Source organism: Hoplias malabaricus, chromosome 5 (genome assembly GCF_029633855.1).
Source record: "Hoplias malabaricus isolate fHopMal1 chromosome 5, fHopMal1.hap1, whole genome shotgun sequence".
Lineage (NCBI taxonomy): Eukaryota > Metazoa > Chordata > Actinopteri > Characiformes > Erythrinidae > Hoplias > Hoplias malabaricus.
Window position 1 is genome coordinate 29,574,077 of NC_089804.1, and position 26,978 is coordinate 29,601,054.

The 26,978-nt window shown below is 38.4% G+C and overlaps 1 protein-coding gene across 2 annotated transcripts in view; it reads left to right on the plus strand.

The window, feature by feature from the left end:
* Nucleotides 1–1,266: 1,266 nt before the first annotated feature.
* efcc1 (EF-hand and coiled-coil domain containing 1) overlaps nucleotides 1,267–26,978 on the plus strand; it is a 36,947-nt gene continuing 11,235 nt past the window's right edge. For both annotated transcript variants that reach the window (XM_066672561.1, XM_066672562.1), the window contains exons 1-2: nucleotides 1,267–2,061; nucleotides 5,459–5,868. In XM_066672561.1, coding sequence (XP_066528658.1) covers nucleotides 1,411–2,061; nucleotides 5,459–5,868 — 1,061 coding nt within the window. In that variant the 5' untranslated portion in view covers nucleotides 1,267–1,410. The remainder of the gene's footprint in view (nucleotides 2,062–5,458; nucleotides 5,869–26,978) is intronic.

Here is a 26,978-nt window from a genome sequence, read left to right on the forward strand (position 1 = left end):
ATAGTATAATATAATAGTATAATAGTTCCTAGAATAGTATAAGCGCTTACTGTAGCAAACAGTGACAAAAACCAAAACATGATTTCAGCAAAAATATTGGTATCCACGAGATTTCCTCCACACACTCACATATTGAATCAAAATACTCTCCTTCACCAAAAAGTGGAAACAACAGAAATGCGAATGAAAATGTGAAAATTAAAGTATTTACCTCACACCAGTGTATTTACCTCACACACTTCTTCACTCCTTCTCCTCAGTTATTATGAACCGACCATGTTATTTAATGTGTTTAAGCTCGTGCTCAGATGCGCTGTGGGCGTTGAGCGCGTCCTCGCGTCGCCTAGGAAACCGGTCTTGCGCGTGAAGCCATGTCAACGTTCTACCAAAACACAACAGATTGGGTCAAAAAGGTGTTTGAGAGAACAAAAGGAGCGACAGTACAGTGTTGTTCTGTTTTTACATTTTATTTCTATTTTTCAAATATTATTTTAATGTATTTGACTGGTTAACATTATTCGCAACGACACTTTTAAGCTAGGAGCACTAATGAATGGCTGTACCCACATTTACATATTGTGTGTGTAGATACAATACAAAATGAAATACATGAAATTGCAGAAATAATACTTGTTCCTTTCCCACTTCATTTGTGTAGAACATCTGAAACAATTAAACTGAAATCTGGAAAACAAATATGATCAAATGCACAAACTCTTCACGTGGCTCTACGTTGCTCAAACGTAGTGAGTTAATTGCATAAAAATGTCAAAGAAAAAAAAAACAGCAGAAGAAAGATTTTAAGCTCCTCTCTCCAAAATTATTTCTCTTTTGAAGACTCCTCAACTGTATTCAGACAGTGCTTTGTGCTTTCATATGTTTTAGGGGAAATTCTTTTGTTTGGCTATTTTCTTATAACTAGCTTAAACACCTTGGTATTGTGTGAATCTTTTTTAATTACACTGATTAAGAAATAAAAATACTGATTAGAGGTGACGTCATTGAAATGTAATTTTTTTAAATGCTTGACTGCAACAAGTATGGTTAACACTTTCTGTTTGGATTAATATGTGTGAACTGAGACGTGTGTAGGAGTTACAAGCAAATGGTTAACTGCCTTCTTTTCAAAAGTTTTTTTCCCCTTCTCCAACAGTTAGAGTTTCAGTAACGCCCCCCTCACTCCAGAGCAGTAAAGTCAACTTGTGCAGGAGCAGAGGGGAACCGCAGAGACGGTGGAAACCGAGCAGAGGGAGGGAGAGAGAGGAGAACATGCTCAGAGAGGGACGGAGTGTGTGCAGATGTGTGCTTGTTGCATGTGTGTTGATGTGCATCTGCCGAAGCCATTAATTCGTTTAAACCACTTTAAATGTTGTTCATATGAAGGGGTGGGGGTAAAAGAAAAGTAAGAATATGGAAATCTCAGACGCGTGCGATCCGTACAGGCGCCCCGCGCGCAGGACACAATGGATCGTGAGCACGCTGGCGTACCACTACGGACTGGACCGCGGAGTGGAGAACGAGATCATCGTCCTCGCCACTGGTCTGGATCAGTATTTACAGGAGATTTTCCACCATTTGGACTACCAGGGCGAGGGCAAAATCCCCGCCGAGGATTTTCGGATTCTCTGTGAGGTTTTGGGGCTGGAAGCCGAGGCGGAGGAGTGCTCGGAAATCCTGGACTCACTGCCTGTGGAGTTCACTTTCCGCCAGTTCCACGCTAAACTCTGCGGCTACTTCAGCACCAAGGCCGGGCGATGCTACGAGGACGGGCGGCTGCTGGTCGGAGGAGACAGCGAACATATCGAGACTCAGATACGCCTCAGGAGCCCCCTCAGGCGGCGCGGGAAGCTGCTGAGCGCCGCGGGGTCCGCAGTTAACCCCGCAGCCTCTGTCTGTAAAACTGGGTCCTGCACCAGAGAGTGCTACGAGGAGATTGTGGCTTTGGAGGAGGCGGAGGACAGAATGGCCAAACTGGAGGAGGAAAACGCCAGCTTGAGGGAGCTGGTGGAGGACATGAGGGCTGCGTTACAAAGCAGTGATGCTAGGGCTCTAGCACTGCAGGTGAATTAGTAGTTTTAGTACTGATACTTGATTCATTCATTCATTCATTATCTGTAACCGCTTATCCAATTCAGGGTCGCGGGGGGTCCAGAGCCTACCTGGAATCATTGGGCGCAAGGCGGGAATACACCCTGGAGGGGGCGCCAGTCCTTCACAGGGCAACACAGACACACATTCACTCACACACACACCTACGGACACATTTGAGTTGCCAATCCACCTACCAACGTGTTTTTTGGACTGTGGGAGGAAACCGGAGCACTCGGAGGAAACCCACGCGGACACGGGGAGAACACACTTAACTTATATAAAATAGATTGGATTGAAGCCTAAGCACTACATAGAGTAATTAAAATGAAAGAAACATTATCAATTAAGGTGGCACGGTGGCGCAGCAGGTAGTGTCACAGTCATCGGGTTCGATTCCCGCTCCGGGTGACTGTCTGTGAGGAGTTGGTGTGTTCTCCCCGTGTCCGCGTGGGTTTCCTCTGGGTGCTCCGGTTTCCTCCCACAGTCCAAAAACACACGTTGGTAGGTGGATTGGTGACTCAAAAGTGTCCGTAGGTGTGAGTGAATGTGTGTGTGTGTCTGTGTTGCCATGTAAAGGACTGGCGTCCCCTCCAGGGTGTATTCCTGCCTTGCGCCCAATGATTCCAGGTTGGCTCTGGACCCACCGCGACCCTGAATTGGATAAGCGGTTACGGATAATGAATGAATGAACGAATTATCAAGTAAATTAATTGACGTTTGGAAAACTATTGTAGAGGGAAAGATGTAAGTGGTTGCTTTTCATAGATTAGATGTGATTCCAGGTGGTTGCTAGGATTTTGCTAAATGGTTGCTATGGTATCATATGTGGTTGCTGGGCAGTTGATACCTCTGGTGGTTGCTGGGGTGTTACTATACGGTTGCTATGGTATTGAAGCCATTTGCTAAGATGTTATGTGGTTTCTATTGCATTCCAGGTAGTTGCTAGGTGGTTGCTGGGTGTTACATGGTGTGGTATTGGAGGTGGTTGCTAAGATGTTTTTAGGTTGTTTCTGTGGTATTCCACGTGGTTTTTAATTGGTTTAATTTTTTTTCTCATGATCACTAAAATTTGATGTTGATACTATTCCAGATGGTTGCTATGGTGTTTTATATAGATGCTTACAAGTGTTTACATTTGTTTAAAGTCTAGGGTCAGTTAGAGAGGTGTTTAGAAGTGACACTTAGATAGGAATTTTCTTAATACTTTCAATATTTAAAACATCACTATACAAAACCTGTTAATCCAGTTTGTTCAAAATAACAAGCTCAAAATATGAGTATAAACTCTTCAGTCTTGTCATGTTTGGTGGTTCTAGTTAAACGTACATTAAGTTAAAGGGCACTAAAGAAATAAATCCCTAAAGTACTCCTGTAAGACTGGGTTACATTAGTACTATAAAAGACTGAAATTAAACAGAAAGATTTCTCATATCATAACTATAGACCTTTTTTGCAAGTGTTGCATTACAGTTTTCTTTTTTCTGTGCAGAGGTACTGGACTTCAGAGGATGGTTTTGAATTATTTATCTGGGCAGTACAAATACATTACTACTAAAAAAAAAAACTCATACAACAGTGGAATAAATATAAATTTGTGGTGTTACAGTAATCCATTAATAGCAAGTTTTCTCTCTAGGAAAATTCACCAGTGTGGTTCTTTTCCTTGATTCAGCTTCAACAATTCCATGGATTTATTTAACCCACCTGCAGCACACCTGATCTAGGTATTGGATGGGCAGCTCAAATACTGGGCTGTGCCTGAATTCACATACTTTATGACTTTATAAATGACTTTATAACTTATTTGACCTAAAACTTAGAATTGTATATCATCAGTTACCTTTTTAAATGTGGTCTGAGGTTCTTGATCTCATTGTGAACACTCTGTGGCCACAACAGTGCCTACTCTAGGATGGAAATACCTTAGCATGTTCTGCACCACATTATTTTTACATGAAGTGATTTGATCCAGATGGATCATCTGAGGTTCATCAGCCTTTGCTCTTTGTTGTAGATGATGCTGCGTTTTATGGTGAAGGATTTAGAAGTTAGCTTTTTCATTTGAATATCTCTGCTGAGCCCAGATGCATGAACATCGTAAGACTCCAGCTGCACTGCTGTGTCTGATCCACTCATACCAGCACAAGTAGCGATGTACCTAATTGTATCATGAGCAATAATATCACAAAGTATTTTTAAAGGCTAAAAAAATTAATATTGTGGTTATTGTGATATTCTGACTTGTTTATGTAAAGCATCATGGCAGTTATACGTAATTTGGCATACATTCTTTACGTCATTTAAGCATAGCGACAGGTAAGGTGAAAATTTTCTCTGCTTTCAAAAATTTGCTTCCAAAGAGGAGTGACATCAGTCGTATGGAGGTGGTTTGGATATAAAATATCAATATTCTAAATTATTTTTATACAGTGTCAGAATCTTGAGAAGTTACAGTTGTTTACAAAATAAGCAAATGTTTACACAATTATTTGTTGTTTCTTCTGAATGTTTGAAAATAATATTTAGCTAAATATAATTTAAATATGAAATATATTATTAATTTAATAGTTAATATTAATATAACATTTATTTTGATTAAATAATGTGTTCTTGAAATGAATACAAATACTTTTAGTGTTTTTTCCCCCACATATCATGATATTATTTTAGGGCCATAATCGCCCACCCCTAAGCACAGAACACACTAACACACCACCACCACGTAAGTGTCACTGCAGTGCTGAGAATGATCCATCAACCACATAATACCTGCCCTCTGGGGGTCCATTGAAGGACAGGGGGACAAAATGTTTGTAGACAACCCTTATAATTACTGAATTTATCTACTTTAAGGTGCATCACTTTTGGACACAGATATTCAACTATGCACTGACAACTTGTACAATCTCCACAGAAAAGCATGTGCTGTTCCATCAGTACATAAGCCTAAATGAACCATGGCCAGTGCCAAGTGTAGGCTAGAGGGGTATAAAGGTCTTTAATTTGGAGCTCTCTAGAGGATGTGTTTTTGTGTCTGTTTATCTAGTTTAAATAAATGGATAGAGTCTTATTTCAAAATGGTTGCATGAGCAGGTATCTATAGTTGTTTGAATACACTGTAAACACTGTTTGCCATATAGTGTACATTTAGTATACTTTTTTCTAAACGTAAACTGTACATTCTAATTATTGCCAGCACAGAGTTTAGTAGCTCCACTAATACATAAAACACATGTTTTTTTATAGAAACATAATAAATATTACAGCCAGTATTTAATTGATACAGATCACTAACAACATACAAAATATAGCTATATTGAAGATGCACTTGTAATGAATGCAAATCCTTCATTTCTGCATGTCTTAGGTTGGACTGTGGAAAAGCCATGCGAAACACAGGCCGGACAGTGGCTGCTTTATTGCTCATCATAAACGGGTCATTCAGAAGTCCAACTGCCAAGGAAAGCTACGGAGTGTCCAGGGTTTACTGCGTGAGATGGAGATGGCTCAGGTGGGACAGGTGGAGGAGGTGCTGTTGCTAAAGCAGAAGAAGATGGAGCAGGAGCTGAGGAGGTCCCGGGATGCCTCGCTTGTGCTGGAGGAGTGTAATCGGACCCTAAAGAAGGAGCACATGGAGATGAGGAAGAAAGTTGAGGAAGCGAGACAGGCTTTGTTGAGTGGCCTGTCCAAGGTGAAGGAGCTGGAGACCAAAGCCAGTCAGATCCCTGCACTTCAGAGACACATACAACAATTGGAGATGGAGCTTCTGTATTACAGGTATTACGACTTGAAACATTAGCTTGAATTATTTGATGAATGTTGTTTTCGCAATGGGTGGCATGGTGGTGCAGCAGTCATTGTCTCTGTCACACGGCTCTAGGGTCCTGGGGTTGTGGGTTCAATCCTCCTCCACGTGACTGTATGTGAGGAGTTGTGAGATGTGTCTGTGTGGGTTTCCTCTGGGTGCTCCAGTTTCCTCCCATGGTCCAAAAACAGGGTGGGTTGGCGACACAAGTGTCCGTAGGTGTGAGTGTGTGAGTGAATGTGAGAGAGTGTGCTGCCCTGTGAAGGACTGGCACCCCCCTCCAGGGTGTGTTCCCATCTTCCACCCAGGTATTCTGGGAAGGCTCTGGACCAGAGGCAATTGCTCTAAGACTGCAAGGGAAGCTCAGCTTCCCCCAAAATGTCAAAAAATTAGTGATCAAATATATTCTGTTGTGTGTACATGTCAGTGAATAAACATGCACTACAACGCGCTCAACTTTTGTTCAGAATCAGCTTCTTATCACTGGTAAAGATGCGTCTTTCCCGCAGCTTCACGGTCCTTTAAACAGTGAGGACGCTGAGCGTCCGCAGTGTTCAATAGCGAAGCAGCGAAGTGCAGCGAAACGAGACGAGTCATTGGATAAATGCTGGGCTTTGTCCCACCCATCGGACGCTCAGCGTCTCTGGGGATCTATGGGGAAGTGGGCTGGCCTCGGCTGGCCCGGACGCTCAGCTTCTGCATGATGATTGGATGATCTGTTTGAGGCTGAATCCCTTTTTGATGGACAGCGAAATGAGCGAGTCAGCGATCCTTTGGTGTAAAGATTCGTGGGAGCATTAAATTTTCATTCTGTTCTGTGTTGAACCAGACTTTCTTAATCCTCTTAGCGGCATTTTCATTGTTAAAAACGACTAGTGACAAAATCAAGCTTTTACTTCTGGTGGGGTTTTTTTTGTAGCTGCTTGTGTTTGGAGACTGACTTCTATCACGCTTTCTGACTTCTATCGCAGTTTCTGTCCAGCGGGTGCTGCTGAGCCCCTCCACCGTCACAAAGCACTCACAGGCAGACACACTTCACATGGGCCAAGGCCATTTAAGCAGCCTAGCTCTGCTGGCCATTGAGAGGTTACTAGTCAAGTCCCTGGAAAAGACGCCTTGTTGGTACGACAGGGTCACAGATCATTTTCTTGAAAAGGAACGGAGGGTAGAATTCACGTATAAATAAACTGACACATTTTATGATGTAGGCCGAAATTGAGCTTCCCCTCCTTGAAAGACCAGCATCCGCCACTGCTCTGGACCCACCATGACCCTCAACTGGACAAGGGGTTACAGACAATGAATGAATGAATGAATGTTCTCACAGTGTTAAATGACATCTTCAGCATATTGTGAAAATTGTCGCTACATTTAAGACACTACACACCACAAACAAATTATAATACAAACGTACAGAAGAATTATATAGAGCATATAAACAGAACTGCACATGCTGCATACACTGCATAGTTAAAAGCATCTCATTAGATATCTTATTTATTCATTGTCTGCAACCGCTTATCCAATTCAGGGTCGCGGTGTGTCCGGAGACTACCCGGATTCACTGAGTGTAAGGCCCATCTTATTTTATATTCTTAATTTTGTCTACTGTTTGATTTTAATTCTGTTCTACTCAAATTTTTTATTTCTGCAAACACCAAATTGCAAAAAGTATGATGAATATTATTTTTTTAAACAAGGCACACCTTTTTAGGTGGTTCATTTTGTCCTTTATAATGTGTTTGCAAAAAACATACACTGAACAATCACTGGATTAGAACACATACCTTGTCCATTTTGTCAGCTCCACTGACCACATAGGAGCACTTTGTAGTCCTACAATTACAGACTGTAGTCCACTGGTTTCTCTGCATACTTTTTTATCCCAATTTCACCCTGCTCTTCAATGGTCAGGACCCCCACAGAGCAGGTATTCTTTGGATGTTGGATCATTCTCAGCGTTGCAGTGACACTGACGTGGTCCTGGTGTTGATAGTGTGTGTTTTGCTGGAGATGAGAATATATGCAGAGAGACGTGTGGACTAACGTCTGAAATTGTAGAGCTACTAGAACTACAGTGTTCCTGTGTGGTCAGTGGAGCTGACAAAATGGACAATGAATATAGATACAATTTAGGTGTTCCTAATCCAGTGATCCTTCAGTGTATAGAGGTGTGAGGATGGGAGTAAAATAATGGTGGATATTTAATGTAGTCAAACAGGTACAACTACAGACAGATATGTTAGTATTGATGTGTTAATACTGAACATCAAGTAGATTTCATATTTGCTGTCATGATTACATTTATCACATTGCATTGCTGATATTATCAAAAGGTGCAGAGCTTTTTTCTTGGACTTATTTTGGACAGATTCTTGTTTTCATTACATAATTCTGTTTTGTCTGATCTAAAATGGTACATCACAATTCCACAGAGTAGAATGGCTCCCACAGAATCCTCTGGCTTTGGTCCTGAACAAGTGTGGCAGCATACATGCTATTTAAACCGCCTTGATGTGGTTCCTTCTCTGGAGTGCAGACCTTGTTTTGTTTGGGTTCATTTAGCAGGCAACGTGTGTGGCAAGTGGGCTGCCGTTTTGGTTTACTGAAACTGCACCCAGCTTCAGCTGGACGCTTCTCGTTTCTGAGGAATTTGGGTTTTATACCTAGCCTATCATTGAACCTTCAGAGTGCACGAGCATTTAATTAATGTTTACCATCTGTCAAGCTGCTTTGTCTCCTTCAGTTTCATCAATGCTTGCAGAATTTTACAACCGTACAGAGGGGTGAAATTTATGGAAATGTTTGCAAATGTAAAATATTTGTTTTGTGGAAGTGAATATATGCTTCTTTCAATCTGATTTATATACAGCATGGGGGAGAAATGTAAAAGCTGAGCACAGTTTTCATTCAATAGTTTTGACATTGAATAATATTATTTCATATAGAGTAATCATTAGAGATATATCATCCTGAATGATGCAGGTTCTAAATATTTTTTTAGAACCTGTTTTCTCTATCAGATTATGTTTCAATTAATTTAGGAACATTATGAAATATGACACTTTCCTTAAACTGGTTTCATCCAGAGGATCTTTCAATAAATTAAGTGTCCAGTGCTCTGGAAAACTCTTTTAGAAAGCCCAGATTGGAGACTGGGAGACAAAATGCAGGAATACTAAGAGAAAGCAATAAATAAATCTGCTGTAGAAAAATATTCTGAGCTCTAATTAGAGATAAAAGGCATGGCATTCAAAGTCCCTCTTAGTAGTCATTCACTTGATCAGTTTTTTAACATAGTTTAAAAACTACATTAACTACGTTTCTGCATAGTTTGGGGAAAAAAAGAAGGAATAAGTCATGTGTTATGGTATAGTGTGTTTTTGATCAGGTTTGTGATGTAGAAATGTAGAGGATGTGGCAACATAAGCAGCAGATGTTAGAGCTATTTGAATGGGATTCATTGTATAGAGGGAGGTGGGATAATGTATTTCTACAGCAGGATGTCTGTAATGTTTATAACCGATTCGCACACGAGATTTTGTGGTATATATTTCAGAGATTGGAATGACTACTCCACTCTTGTCACGTCAAGTCAAGAGTCATTATATCGTCATTTCTCAATATAACTTGTATACATTGGAGGGAAATGTTTTTTAGGCACAATGCACAACAGCTGTGTATTACACACATAAAAGGCAGATACAAGGCATTGTTCAGATGGGCATATACAGGTGTTAAAGCAGCATGTGAATACAGCAACATGTGCAAACAAGAGCGAAATACTAGGATAGTATTTCCAAAGGAGATGTGGCCTATTAGCAGCACTCAGTTTATGAACTATTCGTTTCATTTCAAAGTACCTTAAAAATGCTTGGAGTACATCAGATGTGGCAGAACATTACTTACAGCTTGAGAAATGTGTTTTTCTAAAAGTAAATATTACCTTAAAGGATGTTCCCAAAACTCCAAGTTACATCCTTAGAGGTCAGAGGCCTTAGTGACTGCTACATGTAAACATTCATCATAAACATTCTCATTCATACTTTTAGATCCATGCTATGTAAGCTGTTTAAAGTTTCTGGGACCATGCTGGGAGGCCAGCCCCGCCCCCATTCATGCTCTAAAGCCCAATAATTAATTCGGGATCACAATGGGGCCAACGCATTGGGAGAGGGTACCATTCACTCAGGAAAGGGCCGATCTAAACAGACTGAAAGTTCCCATCAATCTTCAAACGGCTCCCCTGCGAATCAGTCTTTTCTTGAATAATAGAGGAACACTCCCTGCCTGAAACCTAGCAACTGTTCCCCACTGAACCCTCACACTAGGGACTACCCTGCATACCATCAGGGCTTATTTTACAAACTGTATCATGTTATAGGCCCATATCATTAGTAGACATTACATTTATATATTATTTCTTTCGTATACAACCCTGTTTCGAAAGAAGAAAAAAAAAATAACAATGCAAAATGCAATGATATGAAAATTGTTTAAATTCTTTATTTAATTGTACACTGGCAATATAGAGAATTTTGAAACTGAGACATTTTATTTTTGTAAAATTAAGAAAACTTAAAACATGGATTAAAAAAAAGACTGGTCAAATTTAAAATAAACACCTGGTAGAACATCTCACAAATAATTACAAATAATTCCAGAGAGGGAGTGTGTTTCAGAAGTAAAGATGTGAAAGAGTGTACAATACTGTGGGCAAATAATGCACTAATTACAGAATAACATTTCTCAACAAAGAACATCTACAAGACAAACTATCATTACAAGATTTAGAAAATCCAGAGAAATCTCTGTAGGCAGAAAACATATTGGAAGTCTGAGATTTCGAGTCCTCATGTGGCACTTCAATAGAAGCAGGCACAATTCTATAGTGGAAATCTAGAGATCTGTAGTGCACAGGCTCAGGAACCCTTCTAAAAAACATTGTTTGTGAACACAATTTGTCACTGTATCCACAAAGGTAAATTAAAATGCTGCAAAGTAGAGAAGAAAACAACATTAAGAAGTACTGCCACATTCTCTGTGCTCTAAAGAATCCAATGTTTTATTTATCCAATATTTATTTAGTTGCTCCTGTTTCCTCCCACGGTTCAAAAACACACGTTGATAGGTGGATTGGCGACTCAAAAGTGTAGTTAGGTGTAAGTGATTGTGTGAGTGTGTTCCTGCCTTGCACCTAGTGATTCCAGGTAGGCTCCGGACCCACCATGATCCTGAACAGGATAAGGGTTACTGACAATGAATGAATGAATTCTGTAAATGTAAAATACTGGATGCCCTAAACACACTCCAACAAACTTGGGACAGATGCAAAATAAGAATTAAATATTTATAGAATATTCCAAATATATTGGAATTGAAACATTCCATTATAAGCAAGTGAATTGGTAACATATGAGGGTATCATGAATAGGTACAAAGGAGTCTTTCACCATTGCAAAATTTTAAGTTAGTGTCCTCACTTGCCAAATGATTAAACAGTGTAATTAAAAGGAAAGGGGATGTAACACAGTGGTAAATTTGCCTTGTTATCAACTTTTTTTGGTGTTTGTGCCAGACATCAAATTCTGAAATTTTTATAATAACTTCATTAGTGAAATCACTGAAATTAATTTATTTGTTTATTTTATTTTTTTGGGTGATTTGTCTGGTAAATGAAGGTTCAAGTGTATTAACCGATTTCAGATCAGATTTAATGACATTTTCAAAAAGACTCTCTACTTTTCTGGAAATGAGGTTTGTAAATGTTTCTAATTTAAATCCTTGTGATGACTTTGTGTTAAAAAACATAGCATAAAATGTGACATTATGTTTCATGAAACATTTCATGTGACCCTGCATAATAAAGAGTACAAGGCTTTATCTCAGACTCTCAAAATGTAGACCATAGATTTAAATGGACAGACAGAAAATATATGATAATATGATAAGTTGTGAAATACCTTTTTTTTTTTTTTACATTTTATTGGAACTGGAGTAGATGCATAGGCTGTAATCAGTGAGTTTTTTTAACCTTCTTTTTTTCTTTTTCAATTTTACTAGCTCAATGCAAAGACATTTTTCAAAACCAATTAAAATTCACAATGTACAAGCTCCGGGTTGAAGAGTAAACCTCATTATGCAAGCGCCATGAAAATCCATGAAGTGATTAAAACTACTCTGTGCTCTAACCCTGGTGTGATTACACTATCCCTAAACCCATTACACCATCCCCCACATGCACACGCTGGTCAGATATCCTTTTTGAGCTTGCATGTATTGGGGTGTTTCACGTAATTCACTCACTCAGTGAGGCTTAAAAGGTAAAAGCCAACTGTGTGGATGCATGCTAGTGTTTCCAGACGTTCCAGGTGCTGAACATGTAAAAAATTGTATAATTTAAATAATTTTAAATTGAACCTGTGTGTTTCTGTCCTTCAGTTTATTTTTTTATATTTAAGCAGAATATAACCCAATGGTCAGCAAATGAGCAAAGTTAATTTTGTGCCACAAAGCAGCACATTTCGAAAAAGTATTGAAACAACCTTATCATAGCAAATATTGAAGTATTAAATGTTTTTATGTATTTTATGTGGGATACAAATATATATTTCTGTTATTTGCCATAAAGGCGGTAAAAGGTGTAGTGGAGGAGTCAGACACATAGAGCAGTCAGTTGTCATTAAGCCATTAAATTTAAACCAGTGATGAACCCGTTTTTACACAGGGCCTGGGGTCTCCAGGGCCCCAAACAGTACAGGAGGGTAAAAGTGCAGTGCATTTCATCTTGTGGTGTTCTTGCCTTTAGAGTTTTCCATAAGAAACGGCATAACTGCATTCCTAGGTTACGTCCCTTGAGCTTAAAATGGCTAAAATAAGCAAAGGGCAGAGTTTGTGTTAGAAACCTGGTTGCAGTTTTGGTATCATAGGCATCTATTTTAAAGCCCAGAGTATTAGCTTGTTACAGAACTGGACCCCAAAATTCCCACTAGCCCCCACGCCCTAAAGAACAATGAAACCAAATGTTTCAGCAAACTGAAACAGAGAAACTAAATACCGTACCCTGCATAGCATCAAAGTTACCAGGCAGCATTAGAATGGCTCTTTGCTGCACTGAAGCCTTTCAGGAGTTTCTTTAGAATAGACAAATGATTCACTCAAATCAAATGAAAAAGAGCAGTAAAGCTGCCTTCTTTGCTTTCCTGCCACAGTAGTAATGTCAACAGCTAAATTTACAGCCCAGGACAAAATAAAGGTTGCTCTCACTATAAACTTTTACTCCTTCTGAGTTTTTTTTCTCTGTTGCTTTTTGAGTCTCCACTCCCTTCCGTGAAAATTTGCTGTTAATGACAAAGTCCTGTCTCTCACCTGAGTGGCTAAAACCAGTGTTTGATAAATCTGTTGAAGGTCCACTGGAAAACTCTGTTAAAAGCTCTTGATTGAAATGAATAGATGTGACCACGTAATCTTGCTACAGGTTTAGATCTGTTTAGGGTCTGAAATTTGCTTCTATATTTATTTTATTTTATTTATTTTTTATTTTTTGTAATGAAGCAGGGAGTGTAATTTAAATAACGAGTAATTCACAGAATGTGCTTCTATAAAGTAAGTACATATACATTGTAATTTTGTTAACCTTCTTCACCAGTCTTTTGTGGTCAGTAATACACTATATGTCAAACAGAGATATCCCTACAAAAGCTTGAAATGAAATGGGACACCCTGGAGCAGATGCACATGAGCCTAGGGTCATCATTCTCACTGCCAGGTGTTGGTTAGAGGGTTACAAACTTACCAGCATTGAGCTGTGATGCAGTGAAAGTGTGTTCTCTGGAGAATTTGCTTGACATCTATACCACTACACATAATATAGATCCCCCAACAGGAGTGCAAATGATACCTCAGGCAATGGGCTTCTTTTGGGCAGCTGTCTGTGGGAGCAGATGATAATGTCATGCACCACAGGTCAACAAATGACCCTTTCACCCTCAAATCACTGCACTTTAATCGTCTCAAGAGGTATCTCTGCTCACCATTTTTCTTCTCCCCTTTGTCCTGATCTGTGCATGCTCCATTTATTTGCTCGTCTGCCTTCACTTGCCTCTTTTTTACATGGAAATAATCAGCGGTTTTGTATTCCTGTTCATAAAAATGCTCTCTGTGTTCAGTTAGATGTGTCCTTTCTGAGTGAAGTGTTAGGATGAATCCTATTACTTCATTTAACCCCTTGCTTTTGAATGTTAACTTGCCTCTTGGAACTGAGTTACAAAGTGTAGTGGATAAAATTGTCCCATACACAATGGAACAACCCTTCAAGATCTTGTTACATCATCAGAAGGCGGTGCTCTAAATCCTGTGTGCAGCGATTGGAGAACTTCTTGATTTGAACTTAGTTAAATTTAGGGTATCATGGCTTCCAAAGCCTTCCACAATCATGTATTATTAACCACTCCCAACTCTCTGTGACATGAAGCTGTTTTGTTGATTTTCTGTGTGAACTTAACAGTAAAATCTGTTTTAAAACAACCAAAACATTATAAATCATTAGATAATGATTATTACAGTTTTTCATCATTCAGATATCTGTGATGATGTGTGGTTACTGCACCTTTGCATTTGCAAGCTGTCAAAAAACTGATCCTGAAACCAGATTTATTTTTGCATTGTTGTGTAAGACCCTCTGATGGTTGGGCCATAAGCTTAAGCACTTTCTTCAAACCCTTAGTGGAGGAGTTTTACTGGAGGTCCTGTGGAGGAGTCTCTGGGAACCGAACATGTCTGCTGACTTAATTTCCATGAAAAACAGGAGATCTAACCATGTGTATCTTAAAAAGCTGGAGGCGTTCTCTCTCGCCTCCCAAAAACTGCAGAGGGCCAGACCTGCAGGGACAATGGAGGCTGGAGGAGGAACAAAAGAAAAGGGGGGGGTGCACCATCTGGAGGAAGATGCAAACACTTAGCTGTTTGTTCACTGTCACTTCTCAGAGGAGAGATTGAAGCTTACAGAAGAAGAAAGGCTCCTTCCATCTTTCTCTGATTATAACTCTGGTCATAGAACGCTTGAATGCAACTGGTGAAAACATGTTAGTTTGTCATTTGGGCTTTACTATTTCTTCTGGTGTTGTTAACACCATAGCAACCCGATTTGCAGCTGTTCCAACTCACAGAAGATCAAAATAATCAATTGTATCCCTAAGAAGTGTAATTTCAGGTGCACTGCGGTAGGTTTTTGTAAAGCTTGTCTTTTATAAATGTTGTATTCAGACCATAATGATAGGCCCAAAAATGTACAAACCAATTGTCCTTCCCTATGTTATGTCTGGAGCCAAACCCAGGAAGACCTCACAAGGATGAATGGTGTTACATAAAGCAATGCAAGTAGGGTTTGAGCAATGTATTGAATATGATTGGATGAATTCAAAGATTTGTGATTCATTTGGACATAAAAAAATCATTTCAAACATTTTTACACAATCAAAAAAATAGATTTATGCTATTGAGTCATGTGACTTTGTCAAACGTATAGGCATTTAAATCATCAGGAATAGTATGGCTGCATCCTAATTGTGTTCTACACACTACTATAGGCACCGTGACCCTGAAATGGATTAAGCAGCAAAGAAGATGATGATGGTGATAATGACACTGCTACAGAGTACAATGTATTAATCTTAAAAGTGAGTTTGACAGGCTATTACACAAAATATTAACATACTACACCGTTTTTTACAGAATGTGATCAACTATTGCTATGACAATGCACATCATACCAAGCTGCAGCTTCAATGCTGTCTGCCATTTTTTGCAAAGGCACAACCTCCACACTGCATAGTGCACATTGTAGGTCATAAATTAATGGTTTCTGCAATAACATCGTATGCCAGATATTAAAACCATTTATAAGTAGATTGTTCACAATTGTCTAACAATAAGTGGACTGTCTGGGTGTAGTAGTAGTAGTAGTATTACATTTACAATCTGCAAAGTGCTCTATGTATGGAGTAGGGCACTATATGGAACAGAACAAAAATTATTGTACATTTCTTGTTGGACTGTGAGACAATAATGTCCATTATTACCATACTCAAAAACTGACTGGTTCCATGTATGCACTGTGGATTTTTTTTAGTATTCTCAACATTGACATTTGTAATTATACTACATACTCAAACACTAATTAGAATTAAAATTAAGTGGACAGTTTCATAATTTTGCATTTGTGTCCGATTATGGACACTGATATTCACTTGTACATACACAGCATTTATAATCTCAGAGTAGGATTAAATGAATTGGGACACTTTGAAGAAGCTTTAAAGGAACAAGATGTCACCCTCCTCAATATTAAGAGGGGCATAAAATAACCAGAAGTGGGTTTGCAAAGAAGTAGAACCTTTGTTCGTAGAGTAATGTAGAACCATTAAAATCCTTTAAGATGAGTTGGAGTATTTTGTTTCCCCAAAAAAATCATCCAACATAATTACCTGACCTTACTGATGTCCTTGTTTACATTTACATTTATGCATTTGGCAGACGCTTTTATACAAAGCGACTTACAAAAGAGGATCTAACATTCGAACTACAGCACAAATTATACAAAATACCTTACATTAAGTGCAATGTGCCAGGAAGTAATAAGTGCATTAAAGAAAGACATTCAGTGCAAAAGATACTCTCAGAAGAGCTGGGTTTTCAATGATTTCTTGAATGCAGAGAGGGTTTCTGTTGCTCTGATAGTGCTTGGAAGCTCGTTCCACCAGCGTGGTACCAGAGATGAGAATAGCCTCAACTGACCTGTACGGGGGGTTGGTCGTGTTAGTTGGGCTTGTGGCTGTGGCCTGTGGCTACTACAGCTGACTACATGGTAGAAAAAAGATTGCTAAAACCTCACTGACTTAGCCCTTTAGCTAAATGGGATAGCATTAGCATGTTTTGCACTGGTGCTATTGTTGTTTATTTATGGCTCACTGGAATAAAAATTAAGAAAGAATTCAAAATGTAGAAAAATTCTGAATTTCTAATGTATGTAAGTCCTGAGTAGTGTGAGTTACTGGTTTGGACGGTGAGGACGTCTGGACCAGCTAATATTTACAATACTGTAGTCTTTGTCAGGACTTCAAACAATGTCTCATTTTCCTCTTGGATCATTGTCACTCTTCTCTTCATTTCTACACATGAGTACACCTCAGCTTTGCTAAACACACTGCTTAAAGACCTCAGAAGTTTTTCCCTTCATCAGAAATATCGTTGATCAACACCATGTTTTAGATACAGCAAAAATGCTAGTGTAGCTTTTTGTAATTAAATGATGTTCATACTCTGCTATTGAACACTGGGTAAAACATATACCAAAACAATAAATATTAGAATAAAATGGAAATAACTACACAACAAATTTAGACTTCAAGATGGCTGCCACTGTTTTTAGAAATGTTATGTACTTGTATCTGTTTTTTGGATGACAGTGTGCCATAAAGTGTAAGAAAACACTTAAGCAAATCTATATGATGTCTTGCAAGTTTGATGATGGCTTGAGGCAAGTTTTGTGTCATTAGGTATGTAGTTAATTAGTTGCTAATTGCAGGGCTATAAGTTTCCATTACTTTAACTCTGCATTAACCCCTGGTTTTTGGTGAATTATTGCTTTCATTTCTGCCTTGAGAAACTAAACTTTTTAATGAGCTCTTCTGTGTCCTGCACTTTCAGCACATGAGGCATTCTGTTTCCATTTTCTCCCATTCCACACACCATTTTGCTTAAGTCTGTACATTCTTCCACTAGTTGCCATGTTAGCGTCTTGTTGCGACTCTCAACTGTGTGCGTGTTTCCTCTGAAATGGTGTTTACAGGGGGCCGACCTTGTAATAACAAAGAGCAAATGCAGCAGTGGGTTCTGATTAATCACCGTTTGCTTTCCGTCTCACCCCCTTCCACCAAACTCATAGGGCATTTCCCAGATTTTTACTTACAATACATGAACGCACATACTTATCACAATCTTTTTATTATTAATTTATTCATATTTTTTTCAGCACTCAACTTCAAGATCCTCTGCCTTGGTGTTAAGTTTTTTCCCACAAACTATTGCTAAAAGCTCAGCGGTTGTTTAATACCTTAAAGGTATTAAACACATCCTGTTACAGTGTTAAGTTTCCTGATTGTTGATTTATCCATAAATATTCCAGTAGTACTAGGCTGATCACGTTTTTCCCTGGACAGTCCCATTTATATAGTCCATGTCCCAGCGTCTCGACTTATTTTTCAAATAGGCAAAAATAAATTGCAGAAAGATCAACAGAAAAGAATCAGAAATTAATTTCATGCCTGCAAATATTTTGAGAGAGAGAGAGAAACCTGCACATAGTGATGAAACCACAAAAGCATTGCTAATCGCATAACACCATGTAGTTACACACTACAGCAGGTTTTGGGGAAACACCCGCTGGCAGAAACGAGAATCACAGCTTTTAAATGCAGGAGCTTGACCCTTAGGGTTAAAAGCAGGGTGGCGATAGTTTGTTACAATGATCAAGCGACTGGCACTTTGTGCTTCTTGTGTTAAATGTCATCCATTTCATCAAATTTTTCTGCTTGGTTAACATCTTTTCACAATAAAAACGTTATGTGATTGGACTGAAATACATAATATTTTTTTGTAAATGATTTTTCTGGCCCTAATTCAGTGTTTTCAGTGTCAGCAAATATATTTTAGATATAATACCACACTTGATTTTCTCATGTGACGTTATGCTTTCTAGTTACAAACAGCATGAGGCAGAAGGCTGAAAACTTCTGTTCTACAACAAACATGCTACATAGATATAAACTGATTTAGCATCTATTTAAATAACAGAGCATACGTTTTTAACATCCACATTTCATTCATTCATTCATTGTTTGTAACCGGGTCTAGGTAACTACCAGCTTTGAAAAAGTAAATTATGTTTATGCATGGAACCAACTGTGTGTAGAACATGAGCTAATGTATTTTAACAGCTGCAGCATGGTACCTTTTTATGTAGCCTACATCTCCAACCCACCCCCACTAAAGTGCCTACTGTATTATACATTATAACCCATTTATAAGCTGTATTCGAACACAATGACTAAAGTCACAGTGTGCAACATTCAACAAATGTATAAATTCATTAATTTTGACAGACCTAATATGTATTTTATGAATGTATGTATGTGTATGAATGTAGCTGTAGGGTTTCCAAGCAATTTAATATTTCCAAGCAATTCAACAATAAAGTTGTAAAGTTGTTAGTACAGTTTATGCAGTTTGGGAGTTAGTGTTAGGGTTAAGGTTAAAATTCTAATCCCAATAATATCATATATCAGTAAGACCACAGCAGAACATTTTTTCTAACTGGTTATGATATATGTTTAACTCTGCTCTTTTGTTGATATGAAACAATGTCTTCTTTCATTGATCTATATGCATGAACAGGCAGGTAGTCAAATCTTGATTTCAGTTTGGGAGCGGGACATTGGAGGCACATTTCTAAAACTGTGCAGCTCCAGCTTGTGTGAGGACTGCCTCTGTTCAAACTAATCTCTATTGTGGTAAATGTTGTAAATGTGAAGCACTAACTGGTCAAGATTGATGTTTGGACACACTATATTTGCTAAATGTCTGCTCTGGAGCATTTCTTACTGATGCTAGGAGACAGTTTACAGGTTGAAATCTTAATGTCTTCTATCATTTAATGGAAAATACCACTTCTTTTTAAAACTTTCTACCGAATTTAGACTGAGTAAACAGATGTCATTCAAAAGAGTTTGGATCTCTTTACAGTGGTGGTGATAGGAACCAGGGTTAGTTCATGTCTTTAATACAAATACAGCCATTTTATATACTGTCCAAAACCACAAGTGTCTTTTGAGATTTTTCTGTGTTTTAGGTATGGAGAAAACACTAAATTAAATTTGAAAATGAAATCATGTTTAAATGCATCTAAATAACTTGTTTCAAACTACTCATCCCACAGGATACATTTCCCCCACCACTTTTGAGGCATGGTGCCACCCCTGCCTCAAACATTTCATCTGAAATGAAGGATATTAATAACTAGTCTTTTTCTTTTGCTGAAGAAACAGCTACTGTTTCTCTGGAAAGGACATTCACCAGATGTTGGAACATTTCAGCTGATCCCAAATGGACAGAGCTTCATCACTCTTAAGAATGCAGATCCACCCCCTACAGAACAATATTGAGTTGCTATACCCCCCTCTAGCCATCTCTTGGTATTGGGCCTTGTTACTTTAGGTTCATGTATGGCTGCTCAAGAGTGTTCTATGTACTTTCAAGCTTTTATACACTTGTATATGCTGTGTATATTATTATTTACAACTAGATATTACATATAAACCAATATATTTAGTAGTAGGTGGATTACTATATTAACTGCTGTTGTAATACCTAAATCAACTGATGTTTGTGTAGGCCATTCCTTTAAAACCCTGTAATGGAGTGATGTAAAGAAACACAGAGAGTGAGAATGAGAGAGAGAAAGAGAGGTGAAACAGAGGCTACTGTCCGGGTGCAACTTCAGATCTTTGCTTTAATAAATACAGGAAGCGCCCTGGTGTCTTCACTCTTAAACCACAAGCAGCTGCACTCATCCGGCCTCAGAACATCACAAATACAGGACACTTCGTAACCCTAGAACATCAGCTATATCCAGCATTTAGTTTTGTGTTACCTAATCCTGTGGGAAGCCCCTTGACAAAGGTTTTCTACTGATGTAGTTGGCAGGAGGTAATCTATAGATAATGTATAGACTATGGTACCTACCTTCATGGTACCTACTCGACTTGACTCTGCTTGTTTTTTTTCTGTTTCTATTAGGCAGATTTTATACCTGGTCCCTGCAGCAGGTCACTTTTTTACTACCTGCTCACTTCGGTTCCAAGCGAGCTGAGTAGAGACTAAATGTGACGTGAAACCTTGCAGAGCTCTGACTGATCAGAGAGACTTGCCAATCATGACAAAATACAGACATCAGGCACAAATTAGGTGGTTACATGTTCTCCAAGCTACAGACTCACAATGAAGGCCTGTGGTCTTTTGAGGTTTAAACGTTCCCTGGAGTTGTGGCCAATGAAAGACCCCAGCAGGAGCCGGACAGTGCAACAAGGAATGGAAAAAAAACTCTCTCTCTCTCTTTCTCTCTGTAACCCCCCCCCACACTCAATCTTTGTCACTAGAAATGAATTGTGATATTAATATAATTTCAGTATCAAAAGATATTTGATTACAAATTTGGATTTTGACAGATGATTTAGACTGAATTTTGATTTTTGTATTCTGGAATAGCAGAATATTTAGGTGAAACTACATCTTTCATTTGATTTGTAACCCTACAGAAAATCTTACAAAACATATTGCTTAATTCTTTATAATGGTAATACAGATGGATGTAGTCCTGATTTATACATTTTATGAAATGTTTCATTATTAATGTAGAGAGATATGTACTAAAAATTAAATAATATATATTAGATTGGCACACAGTTTGTGCATCTATTATAATGACAGTGTTGGAAAATCAGACAATTAGGACACAAGGATACAGTATAGCACACAGTGAATAGTTTGCAGTTTGAGTTTTAATAGTGGGAGGACTTTTATTTTGTCTCTTTATGAGCACATTTAGTGCAAATGCAGCCATTCTTCCACATATTGCAGCCAGAAATTATCTGTGTATTTGGGAAGTTGCAGCAAAAATAATAATGATGTTTATAAACTGTATGATTTATTTCCAGCCATAGGCCAGTAAAGATTAATCAAGATTGCCTTCCTTGTATTGGAAGTAATATAAGAATTTTCCATATTCTCTTCTGCAGGAGTTTCATTTTTGTTCTGTTCTTCATTCTGCTTTTTCCCGAGAGCAGCTAAATCTTCCTGCGAAGGAACTGAGCCTAATGGGAAATGAAGCAAAATAATGAAAAGCATCTTGGCTTTTTCAAGGCCTTTGTAAAGTACATTCAAAGAAAAACATGTACCTCCAAAATATAACGTAAAGAAGAAGGAAACAAACTTCTTAACTTTCAATGGAAGTCATTGTAAAAGTAATTTTGGAGGATTTCTATTGGTCCATTCATCATGAATTTTTAACCTTATGCGAAGGACAGCAGCTTTGTTCAAATGATGTAGTATACATGGTTATAAGTTTTTCTTTGGACAGCGTCAATATATATTACACTTTCTTCCACAATGTAATCAATTAAAATATGTTGTAATTTGATTTTTGAATGAACCACCTTTCTAAAAAAACTGTAGTTACATAACAGTGCTTCAGATTGACTGTGGAAGTCCCTGCTGTGGGCCAAGTGGACAGATACTATTACATGCAGTACAGACGCTTCAGGAAATGTCCCCATGACTCTCATCCTTCGCTTTTCCCCTTAAAGGCAGCAGGGATAATAAATATTCCTTTATGTACCAGTGCCAATTCTTCTCTGTTTCCAGTAAGCGTTGATTATAAAACCTTCTGCTTTATTCAAATAAAGCTGCATCAGCGTCCCCATTACAGCAAAGGCACATCATCTCCAATATCAGCCCGTTCTAGAGAAGTAACAAAAGATTGCACATTATGCAGACTTCATCACACAGTTCTACTAACACTGGAAAATCATTTTAACCAGAGCAGCAAGCACTACTTTGTGTCCTTTGAGGCCCCTTCCACACCGATTCAGATATGATTAAGAATTGAGTTGTTGTTTTTTTGTCTGCGTTTTGGTCTCCCATCCACACAAATCTAAGTTTTAGGTCATTGAAAATGGAGTTTTTTTTGCAACGTAGTCAGTGTTGTTGTGTTCACAGGCAAAACTTTTCGAAAAAACCCTGACATCACATGCATGCCTGTCTCTTTAAGAAATTCAAATAGCTCTTTATTTCTTATATAGTGAATTACATATCTCTTAAAACTACAATGTATGCATTCAAAGAGCACCAGATTTCAGATTATATATAAATGATTCTGTATTAGAAATATATAATGCCCTGTTAAGATCTAGATTCAGTAATATCAAGGCATGCATAGTGTGTGATGCCCTGCAAAAGACTGGCTACCTCTCCAGGGTGTGTTCCTTCCTTGCACTCAGTGATTCTGGGTAGGCTCCAGACCCACTGCAATCCTGAACTGGATAAGCAGTTACAGACAACAAATGAATGAATTACACACAGAGAAAAATATGTATACCTAATATCTAATGTTTGAACATTGTTACCATTAAAAGTAACTTGCTATATGAAAATGTAACCACCATAAAATCCTCAATGACAAAAACAATTAAAATAATGTGTTAAGTTACTAGTAAGTACAAAACAAAAGAAAGAAATTATCTTATCCATTACTTCGTTATTGTAGGTCAAACTACATTCTTACACTTTTATCCCCAATGCTCCATACACAATCACATTTAAAGATGTTTGCATGAACAGCCAAAATATGTAATGAATACTTGGAAGACAATTGTACAATAAGTAAATGTATGGCACATATGATATTAGTTATTGTTAATGTCTGTTAATTAGTTGGGTTTTTCCATGTACAAAAAACAAAGCCCAGACCATGAATCAGTTCATGCCTGGCGTAGCAGTTTCTTTGGAAATTCGTTTCAAGCCCCTTGTTACAAGGTAGAAGGTCCCATGAAATGCAATCAAAAGGAATTAACAATGACGGGTTAGGGCTAACGGATGCCAGATGGCTGTTCTGCTGGCTCTGTGTCCCATGCATGGTGTAATTCAGACATTTCTTCTGTTCCCACTGTCTCTCCGAGTCATGGAGATAGACCCCACCAAAAACGACATTTAAATTCTCAATATGCAAAGCTATGTTAATATTATACTTTGGCATTTTATTAGCAATACGCATTGACTTGCAGAATAAAAGGTTCTTCATTGCTTAACATTTCAATATCAGCAATATTAGTGCAGCTGACTTGACGAAATTAATTTCTTTCCTATCCCCAGGTTAAGTTTGTGATGGGCAGGATAAGGATATTCACCTTATTTAATTTTTATTTCATAACCCCTTGGCCCTGACGCAGCTTTTCCATTCGGCCCCAGACTGGGCTCAGATTGCAGTGTGTTTGGAAGAGGCAAAGCTGAGCGTCGGCTGGATCTAACAGTGGAACTTCTCTCAGACAGTTGGACTCCATTCAGGTGTCTGGGAAGCTGGTTTAACTTCCCATGGTTTGTCTGATCCTACAGCTGTTATCAGACTTTCACCACTACTCTCAGTAGTGAACATCTGGCATCCTGATAGGATAAGGTGTACCTGGGAGTTTGTATCCTCTCCAACATTTTTAAATGTTCATAATTTAAATATATTTTTCAAACTTCCAAGTATTTTTTAATGTCTCAACAGCATTATTCCTTCTCGATACTCGATACAAATCATAGTCTATAAGCCTCATTTGGTTACTTTAAAAATGACTAATCCACATAGTATGGGTTGAATGCTTTGCAGCTGACAATAAAAAACTTGGTGCATATACAGCATATGTGTCCAAAAGTGTTCAGACACACCTTTTAAACCTTCTTCTGAATTCAGCTTGGCCACATATGAGCTTAAGTTCACTATACCCTATGCCAATTGTGGCCTAGAGGGTTATAAACACCTCACACACTGGACTGTGGAGCCATGTAATTTCCTTCTTTACCTTCAGCATGAATTTAAGTGGTGTTTATCATCCAGAAAAATCATCCAGCATTAGCACTTGTCCTTACTATTGTCCTCATGACTCAACTGAAAATCTTACTAAACTGAAATGGCCAGTTCGTGTTCTCCTCTAAGAGTGTTGACCTCTGTAATGTGTAGTGTTCATAGCAGTTTGAAAATATATAGTGGTAATTTGTGATTTGGTGGAAGTTCATGGTACATTTCACATTCCCAACTTGGTAGTATCATGTGATGGGAACCTAGTGAGAGCAGTCTGAAATGATTACAAACAGAACAAAATATAATATTAAGCACAGAAATAATTTATTTAATTTAGCTCAGGGTAGCATGGTGGCGCAGCAGGTAGTGTCACAGTCACACAGCTCCAGGGGCCTGGAGGATGTGGGTTCACGTCCCGCTCCAGGTGACAGGCTGTGAGGTGTTTGGTGTGTTCTCCCAGTGTCCGCGTGAGTTTCCTCCCAGTCCAAAAACATATTGGTAGGTGGATTGGCGACTCAAAAGTGTCCATAGGTGTGAGTGAATTTGTGAGTGTGTCACCATACGAAGGACTGCCTTGCGCCCAGTGATTCCGTGTAGGCTCTGGACCCACCGCAACAATGAACTGGATAAGCAGTTACTGATAATAAATGAATAATTTAGCTCATTCTTTTTAAATTGTTTTATATATAACAATTCTCATTTATTAACCAAAATGGAAAAGGCTTTTATGTATAGGCTCAAATCTCTGTAGAATGTGTCAAAAGTATGTGCATTTCATTGCATACCTTCAGGTGTAATATGTAATAAACTCTTAACAGTGCATCAAAACTGAATTAATTAACTGAAATAATATTAACAAGCTGAGGCAGCAGCTTATGAAGCTGTTTGAGACCTGCGTTGCTTGTTTTAGAGCAGAATAAACACTAAAATTTTCAGTGCTTTGACCCTTCTGCCCTAAAGCAGTTCAATCCTACATCCTGTTCACCTGCAGGTCACCAACATGCAACAGCACCTGCCTTCAGCATGAGTCTTAAGTTACCAAAGATGGAAAAAGTACAGAGAAAAGATTCTATATTTACTACTACATAGTAGAAAAGTAATTAGATTTGATGATATGTTTTGTAGATGCTTGCCTTATGTTTTTCCACTGGTTTGTTTTCTCTTTTTAATAGAATTAATTATGCATATGACATTGCCTTTTAGTTTGTATTTACCAGCACAGGGACTACAGAAAAATATTAGCTTATTAGCTAACTAATGGCACATTAACCTAACCCTTGAACCTTTACATTGACGTGGAAACTGAAATGTTGATTAATGTGTAGATAACTACGTAAAGAAATATAGTCCAGCCTCCTGTTTAATTGTGTATTTATAACTCTGATTCATAACAAAACGACTTGGCAATGTGGGTTCAAACCCTGCCAGGGCTGAGGACTTTGGTGTGTTCTCTCCATGTCTGCATGGGTTTCCTCCATCCTCCCTCACATTGGTAGGTGGAATGGCTACAGAATGTTACAGAATGAAAAATTAATGGATGAATGAATGAATGAATGATAAACCAAATTATTTGCTGAAGAACTGGAATCAAATTGAATCATTTCCAGTCATTCTATACCACAGCATGCAGTGTGTGCCTTTTTCTGTCCAGCATTCAGTCTTCTGAAAATGAATAAATGCATTGCTTGAGCACTTTCCTTTTTTCTCTCCTCTGGCAAGTCACTGTCATCTGGAAGCACTTAGAGTGCGATTCATGAAGGCCCCCTATCGGATTTCCCCTTACACAAAAGAGCAGAGCCACTGCTGTATTCAAAGTTAAAAAAAAGTTTGCACTTTATTACAGCTGCCTTCTACCTGAACATGACCTGTGTTTAAAATGTCTCATAACTCCAGTGTAAAGGACTCTTTTATTTTTTATTTTTTCATGGCATAAAATTGCACTATAACATAACCAGCTGGCTGGTTTAGGAGAGCCACATATTAATTCTAGTGTGTATTGCAATATTAAAGAATATTACATATATATAGTCCTCTTTGTCTGTAAAGGTATTGATGTTTCTTGTTGGATCTGTGTATATGGCCCAGCTATACAGTCTCTGAAGTCTGCCTTACTTTAGGCCTGGCTTCAATTACCCACAGCACACACTGCACATACTGCTATATCACAAGTGCCAATGAAATGATTACAGTGCTTATGAAAGTGAATTATTGCAGATTGGATTGAGTTACAGGGCCACTCTTTGATGTTATATAAAGGACTGGGTTGATATTGTACATTTAGAAACAGCTCATATTCCCCAGCCTCTATGCAGAGGAACACAGCCACTATCAGCTGCAGCTCAAGGGAATTCAGCCGTTTTAATGGAAAATGGTTTATTCTGTATTTTAGTTTTTTCTCTTTCAGAGTTT